Genomic DNA, 23,808 nt, shown 5'->3' on the forward strand with positions numbered 1-23,808 from the left:
AAATATATTGTATAAAACTCTCCACTCTTTACTATAGTAGTATCTAAAAGGCAACTTTGCTGATCCTTTGCTCTTATGTTGCCTAGAGGGAGGCATACATTCCTAAATGCAATCTCAAGATAAACAATTAAATGCTGTCTATTTTAATATCATTCAAATAGTTCATGAAAAGAGTTACTTGCCCCTAAGAGTTCTTAGTGCTCTAAAATGAACCAGCAAATCATAACTGCTGACAGCTCTCAGTAGCTACAGTTGAATCTAAAAGGAAGTTAATAAATCTGGTTCAGTTGGAATGTGTTTAAATCAAAATGACCGTTATTTAAAAAAAAAAAAATCCAAAGTCAAAAGGAACTTTATTTAAGGAACTGGAAATAAGAGTTTGCTGGACCTATTCTGGCAGTCCCTTTCTACCCTGGAACAAGGAGACCTACAAGTTCCTGACTTGGGGGAAACCTTGAAAACTTGTGGTTTGTTCTGACTTGGTGTTAAGTCAAACTTCAGAACACTCAAAACTTCCTGTAAGTTAGGAGCCCTTTTCAGTCAGCTATTTTTATTTTTTACAAAATAAATGTGGATTATGCTAAAAAGAGGAACAAAAATACCAGGCTTTTAAAGGAGAGACTAGCTTGTTTGTTTTTGCATGCTGTGGATGACAGGGAGTCTTGCTTGTGTTTTTTACATGCCGTATGGTCTGCTTCCTGTCTTCACAGAGCAGTGTGGTAAACATGATGTGGTTACATGAGGGGTTTAACATAATTTAAAAAAAAGAGTGCCACCGAAAGAGGTTTTTTTGAATTATATTCAAAGTTCCATGGTGCAAATAAAACAGTTTACGTTTTCGATGAAATACTTTTAGAACTGTTACAGTTAAAATCAGATCTTTATCTTTTTAAACAGAGTAAAAAGATCTGCAGCCAACTGTAATCTTGGGGGAAGGGAGGAGACAAGAGAAGTAAAACTAGAAATGCCTGATGATGATTGTATACATTGGTTTTAAGACGGTACTCTTACACCATCATGAAACTCTGAGATCTGTTTTGTTACTGAAAGTACTTTCTGCAGCACAAGCCTTTGCTTCAGTTTGGTTTTCTTGGTTACGGCTTCAGAAATCCTACAGGCCTAACATCTTCCTTTTTATGACCTTTTACATTTAAGTATTTCCTTTGTTGCTTTATCCCATGTGCAACATGTATGGGGGCCTACTTAAACTTCCGTAAAGTCTGTGGAGTGTATTTTCTTCTTTGTGACTTGAATGCCCAGTGAGTACGTTTTTCTCTGTCACCATGAGAGTATTGGTTATATTATCAGTATAGCCACTGGGTATAATATACATGCGTGTTTAATTCAAAACCAAGGATTGTAACATTTGCAATGCTAATTTTTCAGCCACCAGTAAGAAGACAAATGAAAGCTAAACAAGCAAGTGCGCAGTCCTATGGCGTGACAAGTTCCACAGCACGGCGCATCTTGCAGTCATTGGAGAAGATGTCAAGTCCTTTGGCGGTAAATGGCACTCCTGTTAATCTGTTTTATTTCATGTATTTGAAAAACATAGTAAATGTGCCAGTATAGGATGAAGATCTTCCTTACGTAATGCCCAGTTTAATTTTTTCCCCTGTTTTTTTCAACAGGATGCTAAAAGGATTCCGTCTTCTGTTTCTAGTCCACTGTCTTCTGTAAGTTGATCACAAAACCCCTACATTTTTGTTGGATGGAACCCTCTCTTAGGAAAAAAGTCATCCTCTAATATTGATGCTTTTTTTTTTTTCCCCTTAGCCTGTGGACAGGACTGTGCTGAATATTACCAGCTTCCAGTCCAAACGAAAACAGGTAAGAACCAGTAACATCTTAAGTTTAGATAGATAACTCTCTGTGCTTTATAGCTATTAGAAGAAATGTCACAAACCTCAATGACAGCATACACATGACTTCAAGTTATTATTAGCATTATGTGAATTATAGCTGTCTTGACTGTGTGGAAATTGCCAAAAATGTCTTTCTACCTGCACTAGATGAAGGACTGTGAAGATTACTCAGGTTAAGAATTATGTTATCTTTATGTGGTGGTGTCCTGATACGTCAATCAAGAACAATTTCTCTAGAACGCACAAAGTAGTTTTATCTTGTTTTGCAACTTGGGGTTAAGTTGCATGTTAATCTTTCTGTTTAGGAAAGCTTTCTCTTACAGAAATGATCAGAAACAGAACAATATTGATTGACCGATCATACAGACCTTGTGCAGATTTCCATATTCATTTTGAGCAGAAAAATACTAATATTTTTTATTACTGCTCAAAGTAAGGAGAAGGAAAATTGTTAAATGTTGTCACTTCTGTAACCATACCTATTTGGAGGTAGCAGTGAATTGGTGATAATGCTGTGGTTAATCATGGTTTCCTTCATTTTTGTTAAAAAACTTAAAACTACTGATGTTTTTTAATCACTTTAATTTGGGGTATCGAGTTTATTAAATTGTAAAACCCATAAAAGGCCACTTTAAGATCAGGCAACCAAAGGAACAAAAGTGTGGTTCTTTTCTTCCATGCAAACTTTTTATCTGCTTTTTTTAGTGTGAAAATGGACAGAATGTCTGAAGAAGTTTCTATGCTAATCCCTTGATTAGAAGTATAATTAATTTTCCAGTCACTGCAGAGTTTATAGACATCTTGGATTTCCTGTACCATCTTTCACCATATGCAAAATTACAAGAACATTGAAAAATAGAGCATATAATTTCTTTACCCTAAATATTATCTAAATAATTGAAAACAACGCTGGTATGGACTCTCAGTTAAATTGTAGAACCACACCTGTGATGAGGCGTTAAGAAAGATCTACTAGATTTGCAGCAGAGCCTGACGTCAGTCAGCGAATGTTGCACACAGCTGTCACTGGGTAAAAGTAGAGAAATTGTCTATTCATAATACTAGAATTCATAAAGTTTGGCAGAGGAAGGGTAGCCCTTGAAGGGGAGGAGGGGGGGAGGAGAGGGTTATGTGTTTTCCTGTTAAGCAAACGTGTGGTTGACAGAACACTTGAGCACTCGGCAAAACTTTTGCAGGTATTTTTGGTGGTATTTTTCTTATTTTGAGGATCTGCAGCAGACAGAATAGCTGTTAATGTATTAAACATCTAACTGGGTGACACTTATTTTTGCATTATACATTCCTGTCTAACTAATTTGATATCCTTCACCTGCCTAGTGGATGAAGGGAAGGTGGGGGATGTAGTTTTTCTGGATTTTTAGTAAGGTTTTTGATGCTGTCGCTCACAGCATCCTTCTGGACAAGTTGTCCAGCTGTGGTAGACAGCATGCTGAGTGAAGAACTGGCTGAAGGGCAGGGTTGTAGCGAATGGGGCTGCATCTGGCTGGTGACTGATCACCAGCGGTGTTCCTCAGGGCTCAGTTCTAGCGCCAGTCCTGTTCAATATTTTTATCAATGATCTGGAGGCAGGAGTTGAATGCACTGTTAGCAGGTTTTCTGATGATACCAAACTGGAAGCTGCTGTTGACTCTCGAGGGATCTAAATAGATGGGAGCATTGGGCAATCAGCAATAGCATGACATTGAACAAGAACAAGTGCCATATTCTGCACCTGGGATGGAGTAACACTGAACACAAGTATAAATTGGGAGAGGAGTGGCTGGAGAGCAGCCCTGCAGAAAGGGGTGTGGGGGTGCTGATCAGCAGCAGCTCAGTATGAGCCAGCAGTGTGCCCTGGCAGCCAGGAGGGCAAACCCCATCCTGGGGTGCATCAAACACAGCGTAACCAGCTGGTCAAAAGAGGTGATTGTCTCGCTGTATTCAGCCTTGGTGTGGCCTCACCTGGAGAACTGTGTGAAGTTCTGGGCCCCACCATTTAAGAATGGGAATGTGTCCAGAGGAGGGCAACAAAGCTGGTGACAGGGCTGGAAGGCATGGCCTCTGAGGATGCTGGGTTTGTCTAGTTTGGAGAGAAGGAGGCTGGGGGGCAACCTCGTTGCTCTCTCCAGCTTCCTGAGGAGGGGGAATGCAGAGGGAGGTGCTGAGCTCTTCTCCCTGGGATCCAGTGACAGGACACGTAGCTTAAAGCTGCGTCCCTCAGGGGAGGTTCAGACTTGCCATGAGGAAACGTTTCTTTACTGGGGGGGGTGGGGTAGTCAAACCCTGGAACAGGCTTCCTAGAGAGGTGGTCAATGCCTCAAGCGTGTCAGTGTTTAAGAGGCATTTGGACAATGACCTTAATACCATGCTTTATCTTTTGGTCAGCCCTGAAGTGGTCAGGTAGTTGGACTAGATGATCGTTGTAGGTCCCTTCCACCTCAGCTATTCTATTCCAATTCTATTCTATTTACATTTAAAACCAATAATGGACCATCCTTGACTCAAAATGGATTTGTTAACTTAAAACACATTTTACTCAAGGTTTCAAAATTAGTATAATATTTTTTAGAAAGATACACTTTTATTCACTTTATACAGCATGAATTTTATACAGCATAAATTTATACAACATGAATTTTATTACCAAGAGTTGGGACATATTGTGAAATTAAAGTTGCATTGTAAACACAGTTTTCTGTTGATACTAATTTAAATAGTAGCATGCATCCTCAGTCTGATTCTTCTGATTCTTAAGACTGCAGATGAAGCCTTTGGTAAATCTTGTAGCCTTTTGGGGTCTTTCTTGTTTCACAAATCAGTTAAGTCAGTTTTGCAGAACGCACAGTGCTTTCTATTAAAATTTAACTCTTGTCTGTGGAAACGCTTTGACAAGGAAAGTCAAACCAGTACTTGTAAGTGCATCTAATGCAAATGTAAAACATTGGAAGACATTTTAATGAATGAGACTATTTTTAAATTATTTTACAACTTTTTTGTTTTTGAAAGTGTAACTTCAAAGGAGGAAAATGTAGGAAAAATTAAACCCAGAAGCCTGTATAATTAACTGCTTAACACTTTGAATGTTACATTAATGGATTAAGCCAGTTAAAAAAAAATCACAATGTGGGCAGAGGAGAGGAAAAGATGTAAGCATATTATAGTAACATGAGTTATTTTGTCTGTGAAATTTTGAAATAGGATTCAATCAGACTTTACCTACTTGTTTAGCTTTTGTGATTTCATGACTGGTTTTCTAGTGATTTTCCTCTGCAAGCTACATACTTTCAACACTTCCAAATAATTTTCACTGGGTGCTGAGAGAGATTTATAGTTCTGTAACTTTTTTCATCAGTAAATGCTGCCGTAGTTTGAGTGGGTGGGCAAGGATAAACTGATTGTGCTTCCCTTTCAAAGATGGAATCACAGCATCCACCTGTCCAGAAACTCGTGACACCAAAGGCAATCTCTCTGTCAGCGACTCGGACCCAGTATTTTAAACCATCTCTGAGTCCAGCTACTGATTCCAGCAAAATTCACCAGAGGGTAGATACAAAGCACAAAGTAAGTAAAGTTTCTGGTCCTTATCTGCCCGCTTTATAGAAGCTTGGAATGTTTCTAACCAGTTATCCTACTAAGGTGCTCTTTCTTGGCACAGAGTACCAATAGTATGTTTGAGGTAAGCATTAAGACGGTGGGAGCCATTGTGGAGGAGATACTTTGAGGTTTTATGGATTTAATTGTATTTTTGGAACACTAAGTGGCTGGTGGTTATTTTCAGAATGTGATGATGTGCTATTGGGTCAGGCTGTTCTCAGGGGAAGAATGTTAAAATACAGAAACAACATTTTCCTTTTTGTATGCTCCTGTACACAAAGCTGTCACTGATGAAACATGCTGATGTTGTGTATAAACTCTTTCAGGTGAGCTACGGGTTCTGAGTGAGATTTCTGACAAGAAGCTTAATTACCCATTGTGATCACTTTAATGTAGATGGAGTGCCTGACAAACTTTTCTTAAAACAAGATTGGCATCTCTTTCAGAAAAAAAACCACCCACGGTTCCTGTATCGATCTGAATGTAAAAATGACCAGGTGTTAAATCTATGGGCTTTTTAGGCCAGAGATCAAAGTGGATAGTCATAGTGGTTAGGGAACAAGCTTAAATAGACAAGGTATATTTAGTGGTATAAATAAAAAAACCCCAACACAAAACATGAGTGTTTGTCTTTGCTTTGTAAATGGTATATAAATACATTCAGATAAATCTTGAAATAAATCAAACTTACCTTGCAGGGCATGAGAGAGAAGAGCTCTCCTGCAGAACAACGAGTAAAACCATCTGAAAGGTACGATAAATCTCTCAATTTAAAACACTTGAAAGAAGAAAGCTCTTTCCTTCATCACTACAGTCTGCATGTTTGTCTTCTTTTGGATGGGCAGTAACAGTTCTCAGTAAAGGGAATGGAAAATACAGTGAAAAAGTTGTATTACGTAAGTGTTTAACCATTTGTGCATATTGATGCTCATGAGAGGGGCAGCTATTAGTTTCAGCTGTTTATTTGATTGCTTGGAATCTGACAGCTTTGGCCTAAAGGAATTTTTCTTTCTGAAAGATTCTTTGTAAGGTGAAGTGACTTACAGTTCAGGAGTATATTTAGTTGTTTTTTGGGTTTGTTTTGTTTTAAAGCAAAAACCTGGAGGAAGATAGGGGTTTTTTTAAATGCTCCTTTCATGGAGGAGTCACTTGTCTGCTCTGTGAGTTTGCATGAAAAACAGGAGCCCTTTAGAATCATCAGAGGCCAAATGCTAGCTTGTCTCTAAAACACAAAATTCCAGGACAGTTAATAATTGTATTACTTTTTACAAGGGCATGCAGTGATAGGACAAGGGGTAATGGCTTTAAACTGAAAGAGGGTAGATTTAGAGGAGATATTAGGAAGAAATTCTTCTCTCTGAGGGTGGTGAGGCACTGGAACAGGTTGCCCAGAGAGGTTGTGGATGCCCCCTCCCTGGAAGTGTTCAAGGCCAGGTTGGATGGGGCTTTGGGCAATGGGGTCTAGTGGAGGGTGTCCCTGCCCATGGCAGGGGGGTTGGAACTAGATGATCTTTGAGGTCCCTTCCAACCCGAACTATTCTATGATTCTTGAAGAGATTGTCTTGCATTACACTGCTTGCTTTGGTTAGGTAGAATGACTTCACCTGCAGATAATATTGATGGCTCTGGTAATGCTTGAATTAAGACACCTTGCATTCAAAGGATACCTTTTTTGGAGGATTCCTCCTTTTCAAAGAACAGTAGCAGGGAATCATTTTATTTTATTGTCTGTGTTCACCTTCCAAGCAATTCTTATGTTGCCTTGGGCATTCTTTGGCTTGCAAAACCACCCCAAAACCAACCCTTTGTTTTGGCATCTAATAGTTTAACTTCACAGTAACCACCTTTTCAGGGGTGTAAGAGATTGGCTCTAAGGTTTTGGCATAGATGCAAACAGATGTTAGGTTTTAATTGTGGGTTTTCAAACTGTTCTAAATTTTTTTTGGTAGAACTCCTTTCATCTCCTCCATGTAGAAAAAACATCCAAAAAACTGATTTTTATTTGGTTCACAAGTTTTACTGCTACATTGTCTGTAGAGTAGACGGTCCTTTTTTAAAAATTCTTTTATAAAGCCAGTCTCTGTTGGATGCCATGTTCTGGAGCGGGAACACAATGCTGATAAGGGGCAGCTGCCCAGAGTCCCTTCTTCATACAGTTAACCTGCAGTATTGTGGGCCATCTCTGTTCAGCCTACCAAAGGCTATTTAGTTTTCAAACCTGGGTAGTAACTGTAGATTGGGCTTACTTGCTTGAGGACAGAAAACTGTCTTTCCCCCTTAGAAGCTGACAGGTGTTAACAGAAAAGAGGAATATGGGCTATTATAGGCAGTCTATAATTGTTTGACTAAAGCTCTATTTTGACCTAGGATGATTTTTTTCACAATTCAAATTGATTGTCACTTTGGATTAGAGAATAGTTTGAGCATATGGCCTTAAGGATCTGGCTTTCTATCCGTGGTTACAGTGCTAAGCAGACTGTTTGCAAGTTTCTGACAAGTTCAGACTAATTCTCTTCCTCAGTCTTCTGGAAACTTGACCTGGTGTCTTCCAGTGTGATCAAATGTACTTTTATAATGACTGACTGCTTGGCTGCGGGATAAGCTTTGATATGGTAATTTTTTCCAGGGATACTTTGTTTGGGTGCCATACTGTTTTTTATTGTTGTTATTCCCTAGTTCACTTCTGGTTTGGGGTGCGGTGTGGCTTTTGGGGGGATTTTGTTTGTTTGTTTTGAGGGTTTTTTTGTTGGTTTTTCTTCTTCTTTTTGCTTCCCACTTGGATTAGGAAATCTTTCTGGTTTGGATCTAGCCTTTTGTAATGAACAGAGAAATGCCTTTGTATGCCTTACAAAAGGGATCTGTATTCATGTCTGAAAAGACTTCTGGAATGTTGGCACACCCAAACACCTCTGCAGCTTCTGCTGATGGCTCCAGGAAAGCCAGAGCTGCTTCTGAAGCTTTTGCCGTATTATCTTGCCACACAAGTTTAAGCCTCTCTGCTCCATAAGAGCTGTTGGCAGCATTTCATGTGTGCGCACACACATGCGCTCTCTTTCTCTCTCTCCATATATATTTTTAGTTGTTCTTTTATATCCCTGTAAAGATAAATTCTCATCACAGAATCAGACAACTGGCAGTCGAAATTTCTGCTGTCTGGACTATTAAAAGGAAACCTTTAAAAACCCAATCTAAATCAGTTCTATTTCAGGTCTTCTGGCTTAGTCATCATTCCTTTATGGATGTTGTGACGGTTTCTTATGTATGTCCTTCTCATTGCTGCTCTTATTAATGCAGCTTTTGCTGTTTAGAACATCAGACGTTTACCAGCATTTAGCAACTTGTGAAACAGTTTTTTTCTATTTCCGATTAGTAGGTGTCAGTTCTAGGACTAATAGTGGCTATAAATAGCTTGAAACAATCAACTAAGTTGATTATTTTTCCTTCCTTTTTTTTTTTTTCCTTTCCTTTCTCCTTCCTTAACCTACGTATTGTTATTCTCTGTCAGCAATTTGACCTACCCTAAATTCAGTACTCCTGCATCCAACGGTCTGTCTTCAGGAGGAGGAGTGGTTGGTGGTGGCAAGATGAGAAGGGAAAGAGGAGTACACTATATATCAAAACCTGGACAAGAACAACAGGTAAGGGGCTCTGAGGTAAATTGCTCTCACTGAGATTACTGAAGTAACTAGCTAAGTATGCCAGTTTTATTGCCTTGTAGTAATATATAATAATGCCACTTCAGTTTTGTGGGGTTTTTGCTGTGGGTTTTGGGGCAGGCTCTGATTTATTTATCTGTTTAAGTGCCTCAACTTTGGTTTTATAGTTCTGAAATCTTTAGTCATATGATCTTGAAGATGCTTCATACTGTAAGGTTTCTCATTAGCAGTTGAATGAACGAATGTTGGTGAAGGTTTGTAGATTTTTTTTTTATATATATTTATATATATTTGAAACAAGTGCCAAGTAAGTAAACAAAATTTTATTTAATTTGTTACTTCATATTTAAGTCATGGAGAAAGATACAGGCTGAGAGTCTGAAGCAGAAGGCAGTGTTCTACGTGTCTGCTAATGATCATTCACAATTTTTGGCACTTAATCAAACTCATTGTGAGAGGTTTTTTCCTTGTTTTAATGGGAAAAGTCCCTTTAATAAAACTATGGTCATGACTATCCCAAAGATTATTTTTCTGATTGGATATTATGTAAGCTGCCTACTACTGGATCTTAAATATAGAAATTTTAAATCAGTCTTTTGGCTGATGCAAAATGAAGAAATAGTAAACACTGGAGAATGTTTCTATGATAAAAATGGTCTGAATATCAAGGTCCAATAGACTCTTCAAATCAAAACTGTGAAATAGATGTAAGCTGTAGGATACATTAAATTTCTGTAGTAGTAGATTACATCTTTGCTTAGTCATTTCTGGGTAGATCTTTGTACTACTGTGCAAATCGTCATTAGATTGCCTGTTACTATTTAAACCCTAACTAATCTAATCTTGGTAATCAAATAGTTTAAAAAGGAAAGGCTAAGACCAGAAGTTTTTAAGGTACACTGGTTTCTGAGTTTTAAATTTGAATCCTGATACATGATATAGACTAGATTTACCAGAGTATGGTCTTCTATGCTGCTAGTCAGGCTTTCTTTTTTGGCATTTTGTGCTTTGGTTTGGAGTTCTTGATACTCTAAGGAACCCACATACTTCTCTAAACATTATCTTTTTCCAAGTTCACCGCAGTGGTGACTTAGAAACTTTGAGAGCTGTCCTGCCTAATTTTGCAAGAGGAACACTTTCCCATTTGTCTTGAGAGTGTACTCTGGATTGAAGGGATGAGAGGGTAAATGGAAATGATGTTTCTCTAGATCTTTAATGACTAAAGTACAGAAAACAAAAATAAATCTGATCTGTGCCCCTGCACAGGTAACAATTTTGAGCTAGTTTTCAGTATTCTTACTGGGCAGTGGTGGATGTAGTATCACATGGAAACAGGCCTGCTATACACGAAAATAACCTGGCAGACTGAGGTGGGGAGGTTAAGATTGCTTTTGAAAACTTGCTTTGTTTTAATCTGTAGATCTCTGTGTTATATTTTAAGAAATTAAGGATGGGAGAGGGTAGGAAAGCAGTATGTCTTGTAAAAAAGAATTAAAATTTATGACATTTTTAAAGAAAGGGGAAAAAATTAAAATTTACAACAAAGAAAATTTACACCTAGGAAGTGGAGGAACCAGTACTACCGAAAGTACCCCTACCCATCAGTACTGCATCGCTGCCTTCATTCAACTTTAGTTTTCTTGCCAGTAGTACTGCCTCATCGTCACCAAGCACTGTTTCGACAGCAGTGATGAACAAGGTAAATCATTGTTGTGTGTTGTGAATGATGAGTATACATCTGCTTTGTTGCATGTTAACTTCTTCCAGGGTGCTCATGAAACTAACCAACATTAGTTTATATCCTATTGAATAAATCAGGGTTGTACTCCAATTTGGAGGGGAGGCATAAAGTTTTTGATTTGGCTTCTGTCTGTCTTATACTTTGCAGATTTCTGGTTAACATAATTGTATAACTGCTTCAAATGCTATGGAAATTTTGTTGGGCTTTTATGCCAAGTTATTAAATTAGGGATAGCATTTATGGTCATATAAGCCCAGTGTAGAATATGAGCCTAGGGTGCAATAACTGGAATATTATTGCAATAAAACAAACATTCATCTGTTCCAGAGTACTTGAAATATTTTTGTATGTTTTGAAGCAGATATCTGCTTTAACATGTTGAGGTATTTGCTGAAGCTCTGATCACAGTTGAGCTGAGTTGTTTAAGGTTCTTAAGCTGCCTGGTCTGTTATTTCCATATATTTAATGTATTTAGATCTAAGTAGCATCTCAGGTTTTTTTATTTGGTTTATGGAATTTGGTTTTGATGATACTGTACTATATGCTCACTTGCAAGCTTTGTTTTCTTTTATTATAACTCTTGTCTATGTATTAGAAATATCAAACATCTGGTAGGTACTGAATTCAGGTAGCTGCTTTTGTTTCACCAGGGTGTTTTTCTTGTAGATATAAACCCTAATTGTTTTGAAAATGCAGGTACAACCAGCAAGTAATGTTGGCAGTCCTGTGTTCAGATTTTCATCTCCAATTGTGAAATCTACTGAGGCAGAAGTGCTACCTCCGTTGCCTGTAAGTAAAACAAATAAAGCTCAACTTTTTCTCAAGCCTTTGTGGAATATTGCAGAATAAAGCAGAACTGGCCCTGATAACGAGGAAAACAAATCTATAGGTTTCTGGCATATAATTTGTCATCCAGCATGTATACCAAAAGTTCGAAGACTGGATTTCAGATTTTTATTTGTGTGTGAAATTTGATTAAAGTTTCTTTAGTTTCAGAATCTGAAAAATCTCTCTTTTTCGTAGCAGATTGGGTTTACATTTAGTGTTCCTGTGGTAAAATCAGCAGAGCTTTCTGGATCCAGTGATACACCAGTGACGTCCTTACTTACTCTAGGTAACAGAAATTTTAGCATTTCAGATATGAAGTGATGATTTTCTTTTTTGTATATTGAATAGTAAATCTGTCCTTTCTGAGCATATTAGCAATTCCAGGCGAAGTGTGTTTTCGGTGACAGATCTGCTTTTAACCAAATTGTAATTGCAAACTGTTGTAAGCAAGGTAGAATTTTGAAGATTCTTATATAAGAAGCTTGAAAGTAGGAAATTCTTTTTTCTAGCAAGTGTGAACATATTTTAAGTGGATTTCTTTGTGAAAGGTGTGTTTTGGTTTGCTTTTAAAGATACTGCCACTGTAAACAGCACCAGCAATAGGAAGGAAGAAAAAGAAGAATACCATGGCCCCTCCAAACCTGCGAAGATCTTAAAGGAAGGAAGTGTGTTAGACATTCTAAAGAGCCCCGGTGAGATAGTGTACTCCTTCTAAAAAGATACTGCAAAAAACACACTAGCATGTAACTGTGTTGGTTTTAAAAAAAAACAAAACAACCGAAAAACACCATGACAACAACAAAAACTCACTTTGTCCCAGTTAATGCAGTATTAGCTATAAATACATACATAGATACAGCATTGAACGTAATGCTCTCCTGTTAGGGTGGATCTCTCCTTCTATTCTAAGTGGCTTTTATTGCCGAAAGGAAAATGGCAACTTCAAACCAGATACATTGCTTCTCCTTTATGTGTTAGGATGTAATTGTAAATGAAGTATAAAGAGAATTAATCAGTGTTTCGTTTTAAATAAATATAATTTATGGAATTGGAAAGGAAATGTTTGTAAAACATTTGTAAAAAAAAAAATTTGTAAAACTGTTTCACTTTAAAACCCCTTTTCTAATTTTTATTTTTAAGCCATTGCAGTTGTTTTCAACTGTTTAATAAAGTGTGTGTAGATGATGTTTTTTGTTTTAAGAAAAAGGACTTTATTGGATTTTGTCTTCTCCCAGAAGCCTTCAGTTGCATCAGGACTTTTTTTATAAAGTGACAAATCTCTATACTTCTTAAGACGACAATGCCTTTTTATATTGCAAAGAGCTAAGTGAGAGAAAATGCACTGTGCATTTTATTTAAGGAAACACCTATGAGTGAAGTGACATTAATTTTCTTTATCAGTTTAAGAGAAGCAGGTTCTAAATCCACACTGTTCAAAGACTCCACTTCTGCTGTAAAAAAACCCAACCCCAAAACAACAACATAATAATAAGAAATAAACTCTTCATTTTATCTTTACAGGCAGTTTGTGCTGCTATTTGAGATGCATTGCTGTAGCATTTTCTTTAGTATTTCCATATTGGTGGTTCTTGTTTTCGGTTAAAATTGGCATCTTTACGTAAGGAGCTGCCCTGTGTCCAGTGCATTTTGCACAAAGATAATAGACAACACTTGTTCTGTTGTCTTCATTTTTATTGCTTAATTAATACTCAGTATCTGTGGGGAAGTACCATGTGGATCGTTGCTCCAAGTACCAACTGCCGTACAGCTACTAAAGTAAATGTGAGTCATCTACTATGGCAGAAATAGCTTTAGAAATTTGATTCAATTGGGCATGGTGTCTTAAAATGAAATTGGATTATTTCTAGTCAGTGACGGACAGTCAGCTTTCAGTACCGTTTGTTCACACTTGTATCTAGCAGTGAAGATTTGTATTTAAAATTTTCTTGGAAATTAAGAGTTAAATCAAGCTTTAAATAAATGTTCTGTTGTGTCCCAGTGCAGCATATGAAATTTCATCCCTTTAGATAAGATTTCCACGGACTTCCTCTTGCAGTTAGTCAGAATGTATAGTTGTAACTATCAGCACTTGGTTTAAATTTATGCTGTCTAGTATTATAAGTAATTTACACATAGTGAGGGTACTGCTTTATCAGTAACATCTCTTCCTGTTTATTATTTTTCTAGGCTTTGCATCTGTGAAAACACACTCCTCTACATCTGCACAGCCTGTTACAAGCACAGTGGTCTATACAAGGCCTGCAATAAGTAGTTTTTCTGCAGGTAAAGACACCTCTAAACAAGCACCCTCATTTGGGCAGTCTGACACACATGACCCATGTCTGCAAAACAAAACCACAAATCGCAAATGTGTAATATGTCAAGCTGCTGAAGTATCAACAGTTGAGAGTACGAAACAGACTATAAGCTCAAGTCAATGTGTTGCCTCCAAGGCAGCAGTCCCTACAGCAGGGACACTGGGTTTTGAAGACAAATTTAAAACAGCACCCAACACATGGGATTGTGATACCTGTCTGGTCCAGAACAAACCTGAAGCTACAAAATGTATAGCATGTGAGACACCAAAGCCTGGAACAGGAGTAATGCCTGCTCTGACATTGCCAGTGGTCACAGACAACTCAGTGACAGTGACATCCTCCTCCAGCAGCACTGACACAACAGTCACTATGGGGTTTGGAGACAAATTTAAGAAGCCAAAAGGCTCTTGGGACTGTGCGGTGTGCCTTGTGTTAAATAAGGCAGAAGACAGCAAATGTGTAGCTTGTCAGTCTGATAAACCAGGTGTGTTGTTCTCTTTTCTGTTGTTTCAATCTCAGCCTCTGTGCATTCTTTACAGAATAAAATATGTTGCATATAAAAAATATTTTCAGCAGCATGGCTGTACGCCAGGCAGGATGTATTAGTGCCTGTCTGCAGGAATGGTTACAGGCACTTTTGAGGTCTCAGCCCAGATTCCAGCCTGTAACATGAATTGAACTGATTGTGAAATGTATTTAGTGCAGAGCTGAATTGAAGCAAATATACCCTGCTTTGCAGCATCTTTTCCTCTGGTGAGGAAAGATGACTGAACTGGATGCATTAATTAACTTAAAACTAATTTACTCATTTTCCTTTGGGAAAAATGTGAACTCCGTAGAAAGAGTTAAAATTTCTGAGTTTTTTCTGTTTTGAAACAAGTAGAAACGGTATTTACAGAACATGGTCAATAATGTCTCAGCATTTGTGTGTAATTGAGCAGAGGTATGAAGCCAGATTTCAAGACAGTAATCTTTAACTGGTCATCTTAAGCTAAAACAAAACTGGTCAGTGGTAGCCTTCCAGAACATGGGTGACCTTGTTCTGGAAGGTTAAGGTTCTTCCAGAACTTGGGGAGATGGGGGCCTTCTTCAATGCAGCGCTGGGTTGTTTCCCATTATACGTGATAGTAATTGATTTTGAGTATGGTGACTATTGTTTTTAAAGCACAAATAATTATTTTAGTGTTAATTTTCATTGGCTCTTAACATCATTTAATATACTGTTATGTCAAGAAACACATTCACAAATATGTCCTGGGGGAAAAACAATCCAAGATGGACTAGATTGGGCTTTGGTAATCATCCTGTACAGTAAGAGTGAAATTTCTTCAGATAAGATAATGCATTTCAGAGAGAGCTTATTGTCATGGACTTTGGGCCTCAGAGTGATCAGCTGGCACTTTTATCTGAGTCTCTAGCCATTGCAAGGAGGAATTTTGGAAATGTGAGGGCTTTGCCATGATCATCGTGGTACAGAGAATTGCACAGTTATATTACATCTGTTGAGGGGAAGAATGAGGCAAACGGGAGGACAAAAATTCTCTGGATGTGCTGTGGAAGAGAAGACCCATTCCTGTCTTTACTGTTTGGAATTTGAGACATTCTCTTCTGCCTCTCTCTTAAATGCCACCCTCAGTGGTTTAAAACCGTAGGTGAAGATGACAATTATGTGATGATTTTGTGCTTTCTGGATGTCCACTTCAGTTGTCATGCTTATGAAGCTAAAGTTTTTTGTTGGGATGCAGTATCAAGTGACATCCCTTCCTTTACAGGGGAGAAACATCCGAAGGCAAGTGTTGTCTTTTGGGCCTCTTTATGGAGGTTTCTGCTGCTGTTGAAGACAGTGTAGCTTGTGCAGGGAACACAGAGTTGTGGAGTTTGGAAGATTTGAGTTCCTCTCTGTTGTTGTTGTGGGTTTTTTTTTTTTTTTGTCACGATGTAGTTTTGAATGTGTCTGTCTTTGGGTTTTATTTGGTGATGAATCATTCTGGTAAATTCTCAGCCTCGCGTCACTTGACAGTGATCATTAACTTGAGTGGTGCTAACTTTGACTATGGGTTACTCATGTCACCAGAAATTCTTTTAGTAGTTTTATGTGGGTACAATACCTTTAATTTACATCTGAAATAAGCTGTGTTGCTGTATTGTATGAACTGCAGTTGCTGTTTAAACATCATTGGTTCAATTTGTACTTAAAATCATGTATGGATTGTAAAGAAGAATCTAGATGTTTCTATTGTTTATATTCTTGGATTGAGTTTGACTGAAATTAACTTGTAGTTTGATTTTTTTTTTTTTTTTACTGTTACGCTTCTCCGCTTTGTAATTGAGTGAGCATTTAAGAGTTTCTTAAAAAGTTCACGTTCACTTTATCATTTAAGCAGGATGATTAACTGTCTTGCTTATTTCTCAGGGAGTTCAGTGCCTGTGACCAGTAGCAGTGTTTCTGCATTTTCTACTACTTCTGGAGGATTCCTGGATTTAGACAAATTCAAGAAGCCCGAAGGAAGCTGGGATTGTGAGGTCTGCTTGGTCCAAAACAAAGCGGAAGCCACAAAATGTGTAGCCTGTGAAAGTGCAAAGCCAGGCACCAAAGCAGAGCTCAAAGGTAATACTTAATGAGAAAAAGAAGGGTGTGCGTTCTGCTTTTTTTTTAAAAAGTATAATTATTTTTTCTTTGAGGTATGGCAAAATTGTTCATTTTTTCTCTAGGAATATTGCTTAAGTAAGGTAACATGCCTATGTTTCCACACCCTTTCCCCAGAGAAAGATTATGCTTTTTAGAGAAAAGCTTGTATTACTGACATAGTTGTTCTTTACAAGCCTTAGGTGTTGTTCATTTGGAGTTTAGACTAAAACCACGATCTTGCAAAGAAGCTAGGAGTATACTTTTCAAAGCCAGGTGGTGGATAGAAGAATACCGTTGTAAAAAGGTGTATGTAGAGAGGAAATGGGGAGTTTTCTTAATTGTTTTGTGGTTTGGTTGGAGTTTTTTAAGCAGTTTTGTGTAGATGTGGTGTTTAGGGACATGGTTTAGCGGTGGACTTCACAGTGCTAGGTTAACAGTTGGACTTGATCTTAAAGGTCTTTTCCAGCCTAGATGATTTTACGATTCTATGACTCTGTGAGGTTCAGATCTAGAATCCCAGCCATGTAGCTAAAGCCTGTATGTATTACATCATATATTCCAAACTTAACATTATTACTTATTTCTGCAGGTCTTGGTACTGCTATTGTATCCACAAATGCTGCAATGCCATCATTTACATTTGGTGTCCAGTCATCCTCCTCTGAATCTTCTCATACGTTAGGTAGCACAGGAAATTTTAAATTTGGAGAACAAGGGAGCTTCAAGTTTGGCCTTGCATCTGAATCTGCATCTTCCAGTGCTGTGACTGAGGGATTTAAGTTTCCTACTTGTTCCGGGGACTTCAAATTTGGAGTTTCTTCCTCAGACTCTAAATCAGAAGACAGTAAAAAAGAAGGTAAAAGTAACAGTTTTACCTTTGGACTTCCATCTACAAGCAGTCAGGCTCCTTCAACATTTCAGTTTGGGACAGCAAGCCTGGGACAGCCGGAAAAGAAAGAGGAACCAGTTTTGGGAGGCTTTGGTTTTGGCACAAGTTCTACTTCTACTTCCATAGTTACCAATGAGAATAAAACTGGAGTCAGTGGCTTCACTTTTGGAACTGTGACAGAAAAGGAGGCAGCATCAACTGCTCTTGCATTTAAGAAGTCGGATGAGAAAAAGGATGAAACCCTTTCAACAAAGGGAGGCTTCTCCTTTGGCACTGTGGAGTCTGCACCTGCCTCTCAGTTTGTTTTGGGAAGGACAGAAGAGAAGCAGGACTCTGTCACTTCTGCTGCTCCACTAGCATTTGGAAAGAAAGCTGAAAATGAAGAGTTAAAGGCACCACCTATCTTTTCAGGTGGGGCGGCTGAGCATACCAAAGAGGAGAGCACAGCAAAACCTATATTCAATTTTAGTTTCCTTAAACCATCAGAGAAGGAAACTGAACAGGCAAAGCCATCTTTTGCATTTGGGGCACAAACCAGTACTTCAGGTAAGCAGAACATCTTGTGTCTTCACTTGTCTGCTTGTGTCCATCAAATTATACCTCTGAGGCCATACTGGAGGAAATCCATGGGATTTGATACATTCATGTGTTAGAGCTTTAGAAAGGGCTTGATTACTACCTGCAGCCTGTCTTTAGTCCTAGTTGTTGGTGTGTAGACAATATGTAGCATTGTCCTTTCTATGTTTCAATGAGTTTTAACACTAGGTTTAGACAAAAAAATCGCCACACCTTGAGGAACCTGTATCACTTCTTGTATGGACACAGAAGTTGTATTGTCTCAGTAGCAGCTGCACAGCTGGTGGTAAAACCTGTAATATGGTAGTAGAGAGGCTTCATACTAGTGTTGTTTTTCATAGTGAAAGGGGATGAGAGAGGGAATATCTTATTCCCATGTACTCACAGCTATGCTGCGAGGTTTACCACTGTTTCTCTAATCCTACAAAGGTATAAAAATCACTTCATAGATATTGCAGATATTACACGGTTTTGTATTCCTTTAATTTGTTGAAAGTCTGCAGTGGAGGATTAAAGTTCTTCAGTGGTGATCACTGCGTGGAAAAATTCTGGTTGTTAAAACTCCCATTTGTATGAGTTAGCAACTGTGTTTTAGAGAACAGAATTAGTGTCTAATTTCTGAAGTGATACGGAAAAGGACATCTGTAAGTAACCCTGAATAAAAGCAATACATAGGGTTATACTGGTTTTAATCATGGTATTCTTAGGTTGAACTGCTACTGAACAGACAGGTTTTTGGAGGATTGTGGGCTTTGGGGTAGGGGAGATGGGTGAGTGGGTGGGTGGTTTTGAGGTTGGCTTTGGAGGAGGTTTTGTGGGTTTTTTGTTTGGTTGGTTTTTGGTGTTTGGTTGTGGGGGTTTTTTACCTGCCAGATAAAGTTCTGGAGTTTAGTTTAGTCATGGAAATTTGATGAAGCACCTTGTGCAAAAAGGAAATTTTAACAAGTGTTCTGAAGAACGGTAAAATGGCAGAGATGAAAAGGGGCCATAACTCCTGGGAAAAAGATGGTGGGAAATTAAAAACAAGATCACAAATTAATAACAAGAATCAGACCAGCAGTTTAGGGAAAGCTGAAGAATGACTTGAAAAGACAGCTCTGTTCTAAGTGGGTAAAAATGCTCTCAGTATTTGATAACAATGGTCTTAATGGAGGGTCGTTATCTCTTGTTCCTAAAGGCAAGTCTTGCAGGTGCTTAATTAAGTACAGTGAACTTAAGCTTGGAAGGGTTAGGCTGGAGGATGGTAAGCTTTGCTTACTTACAGCTGTAGGCACAGGGCTATATTTTTGAACAAGCTACAAATGCAACTGTGTCACTGTGTTTTTCAATACTGCATTGAACAAAGCCATAAAACTGTTCCAGGCGATTGATACTGTTCTTCTAAGAACATCTGAAATATATTTTTGTTGGACTCCAGTGGTGTCCTTGTTCTTCACAATTCTGTTTCTTTTAATTGTGGGTGGCAGCAATCAGCACATTAAATCTGGATCTTATGTAAGCGACAGTAGCTGGGATAGTAGTTGAGGTGTCATTCAGGACTGCTCTTTGTACAGTGATTGAGGAGTCTGCTTGCTGTACATCGTTTGGCATTTCTGTGGTGGTTTACGTACCGTTCTTCCTTTCAGATCAAGGAGCAGCAAAGCCAACCTTCAGCTTCTTGAGCTCAAGTTCCTCCAGCGCAGTTGTGCCCACCACTTCAGCCAACAGCAGCAGTGTGTTTGGCAGTGCCATCTCTTCCTCAAATCCTCAGCCAGTTCCCGCTCCCTTCGTGTTTGGACAACCCAGCAACACTGTGAGCAGCTCTGTTTTTGGCAATTCTGCAGAATCTGCAGCGTCTCAGTCATTTGGCTTCTCTCAAGAAAACAAACCAGCAACCACAACTTCCAGCACCGGCACGGCTCTTACTTCATTTCTCTTTGGTTCCGGAGCCAGCAGTACCAATGCAGCAAATTCAGGCTTTACCTTCGGAGCCACAACCACATCAAGTTCAACAGGTACATTTTAAATGTTCTTGGGTTTGCCATTACATAATGGACCAAGGAAATACTGTTTCATGAATAATTTATTTTGGAGTTTAGGCTAAACAGATGGGAGTAGAGAAAAATACTGAGTATTCAACAGTATAAATTGAGGCTCAGTTTTTCACAGACAGCCGGGGAAATACAATTTAGGAGTGAACTGGCAGCAACATTGTTTTATGCAAAGGACAACCTTTTACTGGATTTCAATTTGTATAGGAACTTTCCACCATGAGAAGGATAGTTTCTTTCTTCTCCTCACTATCAGTCCAGTGCTTACGATTAGAAGTCAGTGAATTACAACCTTTCTGATTTTTGTCTCCCATACCTAAAACTCTCAAGTCTTGTAAATAATGTTAAGATTTGCAAAATCCTTCCTTCACAAGTGTATATATTTATATAAACACAGTACCTCTACATGCGATTGCTGCTGCTTAAGGATTGCTTTCTAATAAGCATTGTGGCCAGTGTTTGTTAATTTTGTAGCAATTTAAAGAAGACGGAGATAAGAATCTAAAGTTTCTCCACGTTTTATGTTCACTACCCCACTGCATGAATTTAGCAGTATGACACAAGACTAAATCAACCAAATCATCTCTATTCCTGCTAGCCTAGCAGCATGTTGGAAATAAAATTGAACCTGTGAGGAAGAGACTTCATCTAGTTTGATCTGATTGTTTAACCTTGTCATTCACCGAAATGAAATTTGCACACTTTTTTGGGCAAAATTTCAGAAACGGAGAGAAAACAGTCCTAAATTATAACAACCAGCAGATCAACTTAACCTGCTTACAAATCTGTAACTTTCCGTCTTGTTTCATTAGTAGGCGATGCATATTGCAAATGTCATCAGAAAGGATTTTTTTTTTTTTTTTTTTTAAATGCAGAAGCCTGTCTTTTAGTGTCTATCTGTTCATCTTTTTGGAAAGAAAAACAGTCAGTCATTTCAAGTTATGGTGGAATAAGGGTATTTTCTGTTGCATGAAGGCTGCTTAAATTGCACTAACAGTGCTGTTTAAAACATCCCCTTTTGCCTGGCAGACCTGCTGTGTATGTTCAGAGTCACTGTTCAGTCAACATATTTTTGTTTCGTTATTTCTGCTGGTTGTGCAGAATGGCAGCAGCTAAACAAATGAGCCTGTTGTCTGTTGATGTGACGTAGAGAACTCTGCTAAAGGGAGTTTTTGAGTACAGAGAGATCACTGCAAGCTTGATTTGGTAGTTGATAATGGTCAACACTTGACTGACAAGAAAGATTCATGTTCTCCTGACCCTAACAAATTGGGAGCTGTATTTTGCACGTTTGAAACCTACAATTTGAAGGAATATTCTCTGTGTGCGATATAAACATCTTTTAGTAACTACAGATTAAAACGTGGTATTTGTGGGAATCTGCTTCTAGAACATGAATGTTAACACAGCAATCTGAGTCTCGACAACCAACATATTTGAGATTTAATTTTGTCTGACTTTCGTAAACTTGGTGTTTCACAAGAAAAGGTGCAATTCCTGTAGTTGCTGGCGTCATATTTGTATATACTCACACAATTAGTTTGAAATTAAGATGAGTATTTGGCTGCCAGACTTGGGAAACATTAAGTTTTAGAACCTTTGTTTCTAGATTCGTTCTTGTTTGGAGGGGAAAAAAATAATCCTGTGTACGCTGACGTTTCTCTTCCGTTCCCCAAGGGTCGTCCTCTTCATTTCTGTTTGGCTCGGGGCCTTCAGCGCCTGCTGCTGGCCCAGCATTTGGCACCAGTCAGCCACCAGCATTTGGCCAGAGCCAAGGGTCCAGCCAGCCAAGCGCTCCGAGTTTTGGATCGCTGGCGACAACGCTGTTTTCAGCTGGTGCTCAGCCTGCTCCTCCCGCCTTTGGCTCGGTGACGAGCAGTACTCAGCCCTCTGTGTTCGGACAGCAAGCGACCCAACAGCCAGGGTTTGGCTCTGGGACCCCCAGTGCTGGTGAGTGCCGACCATCCTCTTCCCTTTTCATCTCAAAGATTGTTATTTTATTTTATTTTATTTTGCACACCTTAAATCGTATGGAGGAAGACGACCTCTGCCTTGTGCCCATATTTAAGTGTAGGAATCGCCCTCCATAGAAATAGTGGGTACAGAGTTAAGTCATTGGTGTCTTGCTCCTGACTGCAGAGGACGTGCCATAGGTGTGCCAGCTCCACAGTAAGCCTTCGCCCCAAGAGACTTGGCAGGTGGGGAGGTTGCAACCCTACCACTAAATGTTGGGGTTTATTTTCTTGAGAAATACAGTGATTAAACGGAAGTGTCGGAACCCACGGAGTAGTCACTGGTAAGGTCGTATGAACCAGAATGGCAGAAGCACTGCAAAATGATGATTTGGGGATTTGTGAGAATAGTTCGTAGTTATTTGACTTCGTTAACAGGCTTTGGCAATTTATTTGGATTGGGGGCTTTGTGGTGTAAGAATATGGTCAGAATTATTTTTAAGCGTTTATGGGTTAAGAATTTATTTGAAGTTCTTTTTACTAATGAAGTATAAAATACTACGGGAAGGGGGCAGAGAACGATCCTTGTAATTGAAGTGTAAGACAGACTTGTTCCACGCTAGTCATTATTAACAAAGAAAAACACACTGCCAGAATGTATGTGTGTCGTGTCAAATACTTAAGGGAAAAGCCTCCTTTTTTTCTTCTCAGAAGTTCTGCCTCCAGAAGTTTAGCCTCCATTAAAAGTAACTGACATTTTTGTACAATCAGTAGATTAGTGGGCACACCACGTTACTCAGTCTTTCATGACTCAGGTTTAAAGATAAAACTCTCCCTGGATTGTCTGTGTTGCTTATCTGTGTTAAGAATTTTTTTTTTTTTTTTTTTTTTTTTTTTACAATGAGGTGCTCTGTTAGCACACTAAATGAAAGGGAGTCCCCGGATCGACTGCATGAACACAAAAAAGTTGACTTAAATATCAATCTACATGATTTGATAACATAATTTAAGATTTTATTAATAAACTTCAGTATGCAGAGGTGTAAACTTAATGGTTGTACAGAAATTAGCAAACAATTCATTATCAGTGTGCCAGCAGTGTTACTTTAAGAATCCCTTTATGATTCTCTACCAAAGTGAATGAATTCTTTGTACCGTTCTTGTAGTAATCTTGCACTTCTGGTGCACCCCCCTCCCCCAACTTTGTTGTCTTGAGCGACCTGTAAAACAAATTCATTCAAGATAGTGGGAGCAACACGAGGATTTTGCAGGAAACGATGAACTCAAATTTCAACTTTCTCACTCCCTTCTGCTTCCACCCCATCTTCCCAGGTTCTGTATTCCAGTTTGGAAGTAACACTTCTAATTTCAACTTCCCAAGTAACCCAGGAGTATTTACTTTTGGTGCAAATCCTCCTGCACCAGCAGCGCCCGCGCAGCCTTCTGGCTCTTCAGGATTTTCATTCAGCCAGCCTCCGGCGTTTACAGTGGGGTAAGAGACCATATCAGAATTTCACTTCAGCTTCGGGTAGTATCAGTGGACGGTGTTCAGCCTCTACTGCTGTTAAATTGCGAGGTGTTCAGATGAGCCTCGGAGTGTGAAACTGAATTGGGCATCCTTCCTTGTACGAGCCTGACTGGCTCACTAAGCAATGGTATCTGTAAAGGAGCCCAGCTGGCAGAAATATCACCCATCAACATATGCAAAATTGTCTTGTTTTTGAAAAGTA

General features: G+C 38.8%; 2 protein-coding genes across 7 annotated transcripts in view; one reads left to right on the forward strand and one right to left on the reverse strand.

Annotated features, from left to right (window-relative positions):
* TBC1D7 (TBC1 domain family member 7) overlaps positions 1–23,808 on the reverse strand; it is a 258,846-nt gene that overhangs the window by 194,940 nt on the left and 40,098 nt on the right. The window lies entirely within an intron of this gene.
* The window catches only part of NUP153 (nucleoporin 153), a 47,258-nt gene that overhangs the window by 22,099 nt on the left and 1,351 nt on the right, over positions 1–23,808 (forward strand). For 2 of the 6 annotated variants that reach the window (XM_075745042.1, XM_075745043.1), the window contains exons 6-21: positions 1,387–1,503; positions 1,632–1,676; positions 1,777–1,830; positions 5,280–5,426; positions 6,158–6,210; positions 8,965–9,097; positions 10,677–10,814; positions 11,553–11,645; positions 11,880–11,970; positions 12,257–12,376; positions 13,872–14,486; positions 16,416–16,610; positions 17,221–18,066; positions 19,722–20,090; positions 21,804–22,076; positions 23,411–23,570. In XM_075745042.1, the coding sequence (XP_075601157.1) occupies positions 1,387–1,503; positions 1,632–1,676; positions 1,777–1,830; positions 5,280–5,426; positions 6,158–6,210; positions 8,965–9,097; positions 10,677–10,814; positions 11,553–11,645; positions 11,880–11,970; positions 12,257–12,376; positions 13,872–14,486; positions 16,416–16,610; positions 17,221–18,066; positions 19,722–20,090; positions 21,804–22,076; positions 23,411–23,570 (3,449 nt within the window). The remainder of the gene's footprint in view (positions 1–1,386; positions 1,504–1,631; positions 1,677–1,776; positions 1,831–5,279; positions 5,427–6,157; positions 6,211–8,964; positions 9,098–10,676; positions 10,815–11,552; positions 11,646–11,879; positions 11,971–12,256; positions 12,377–13,871; positions 14,487–16,415; positions 16,611–17,220; positions 18,067–19,721; positions 20,091–21,803; positions 22,077–23,410; positions 23,571–23,808) is intronic. The other 4 variants (XM_075745046.1, XM_075745048.1, XM_075745047.1 and 1 more) reach the window with 4 other exon arrangements.

Source organism: Balearica regulorum, chromosome 2 (assembly GCF_011004875.1).
Source record: "Balearica regulorum gibbericeps isolate bBalReg1 chromosome 2, bBalReg1.pri, whole genome shotgun sequence".
NCBI classification, from domain to species: Eukaryota; Metazoa; Chordata; class Aves; order Gruiformes; family Gruidae; genus Balearica; species Balearica regulorum.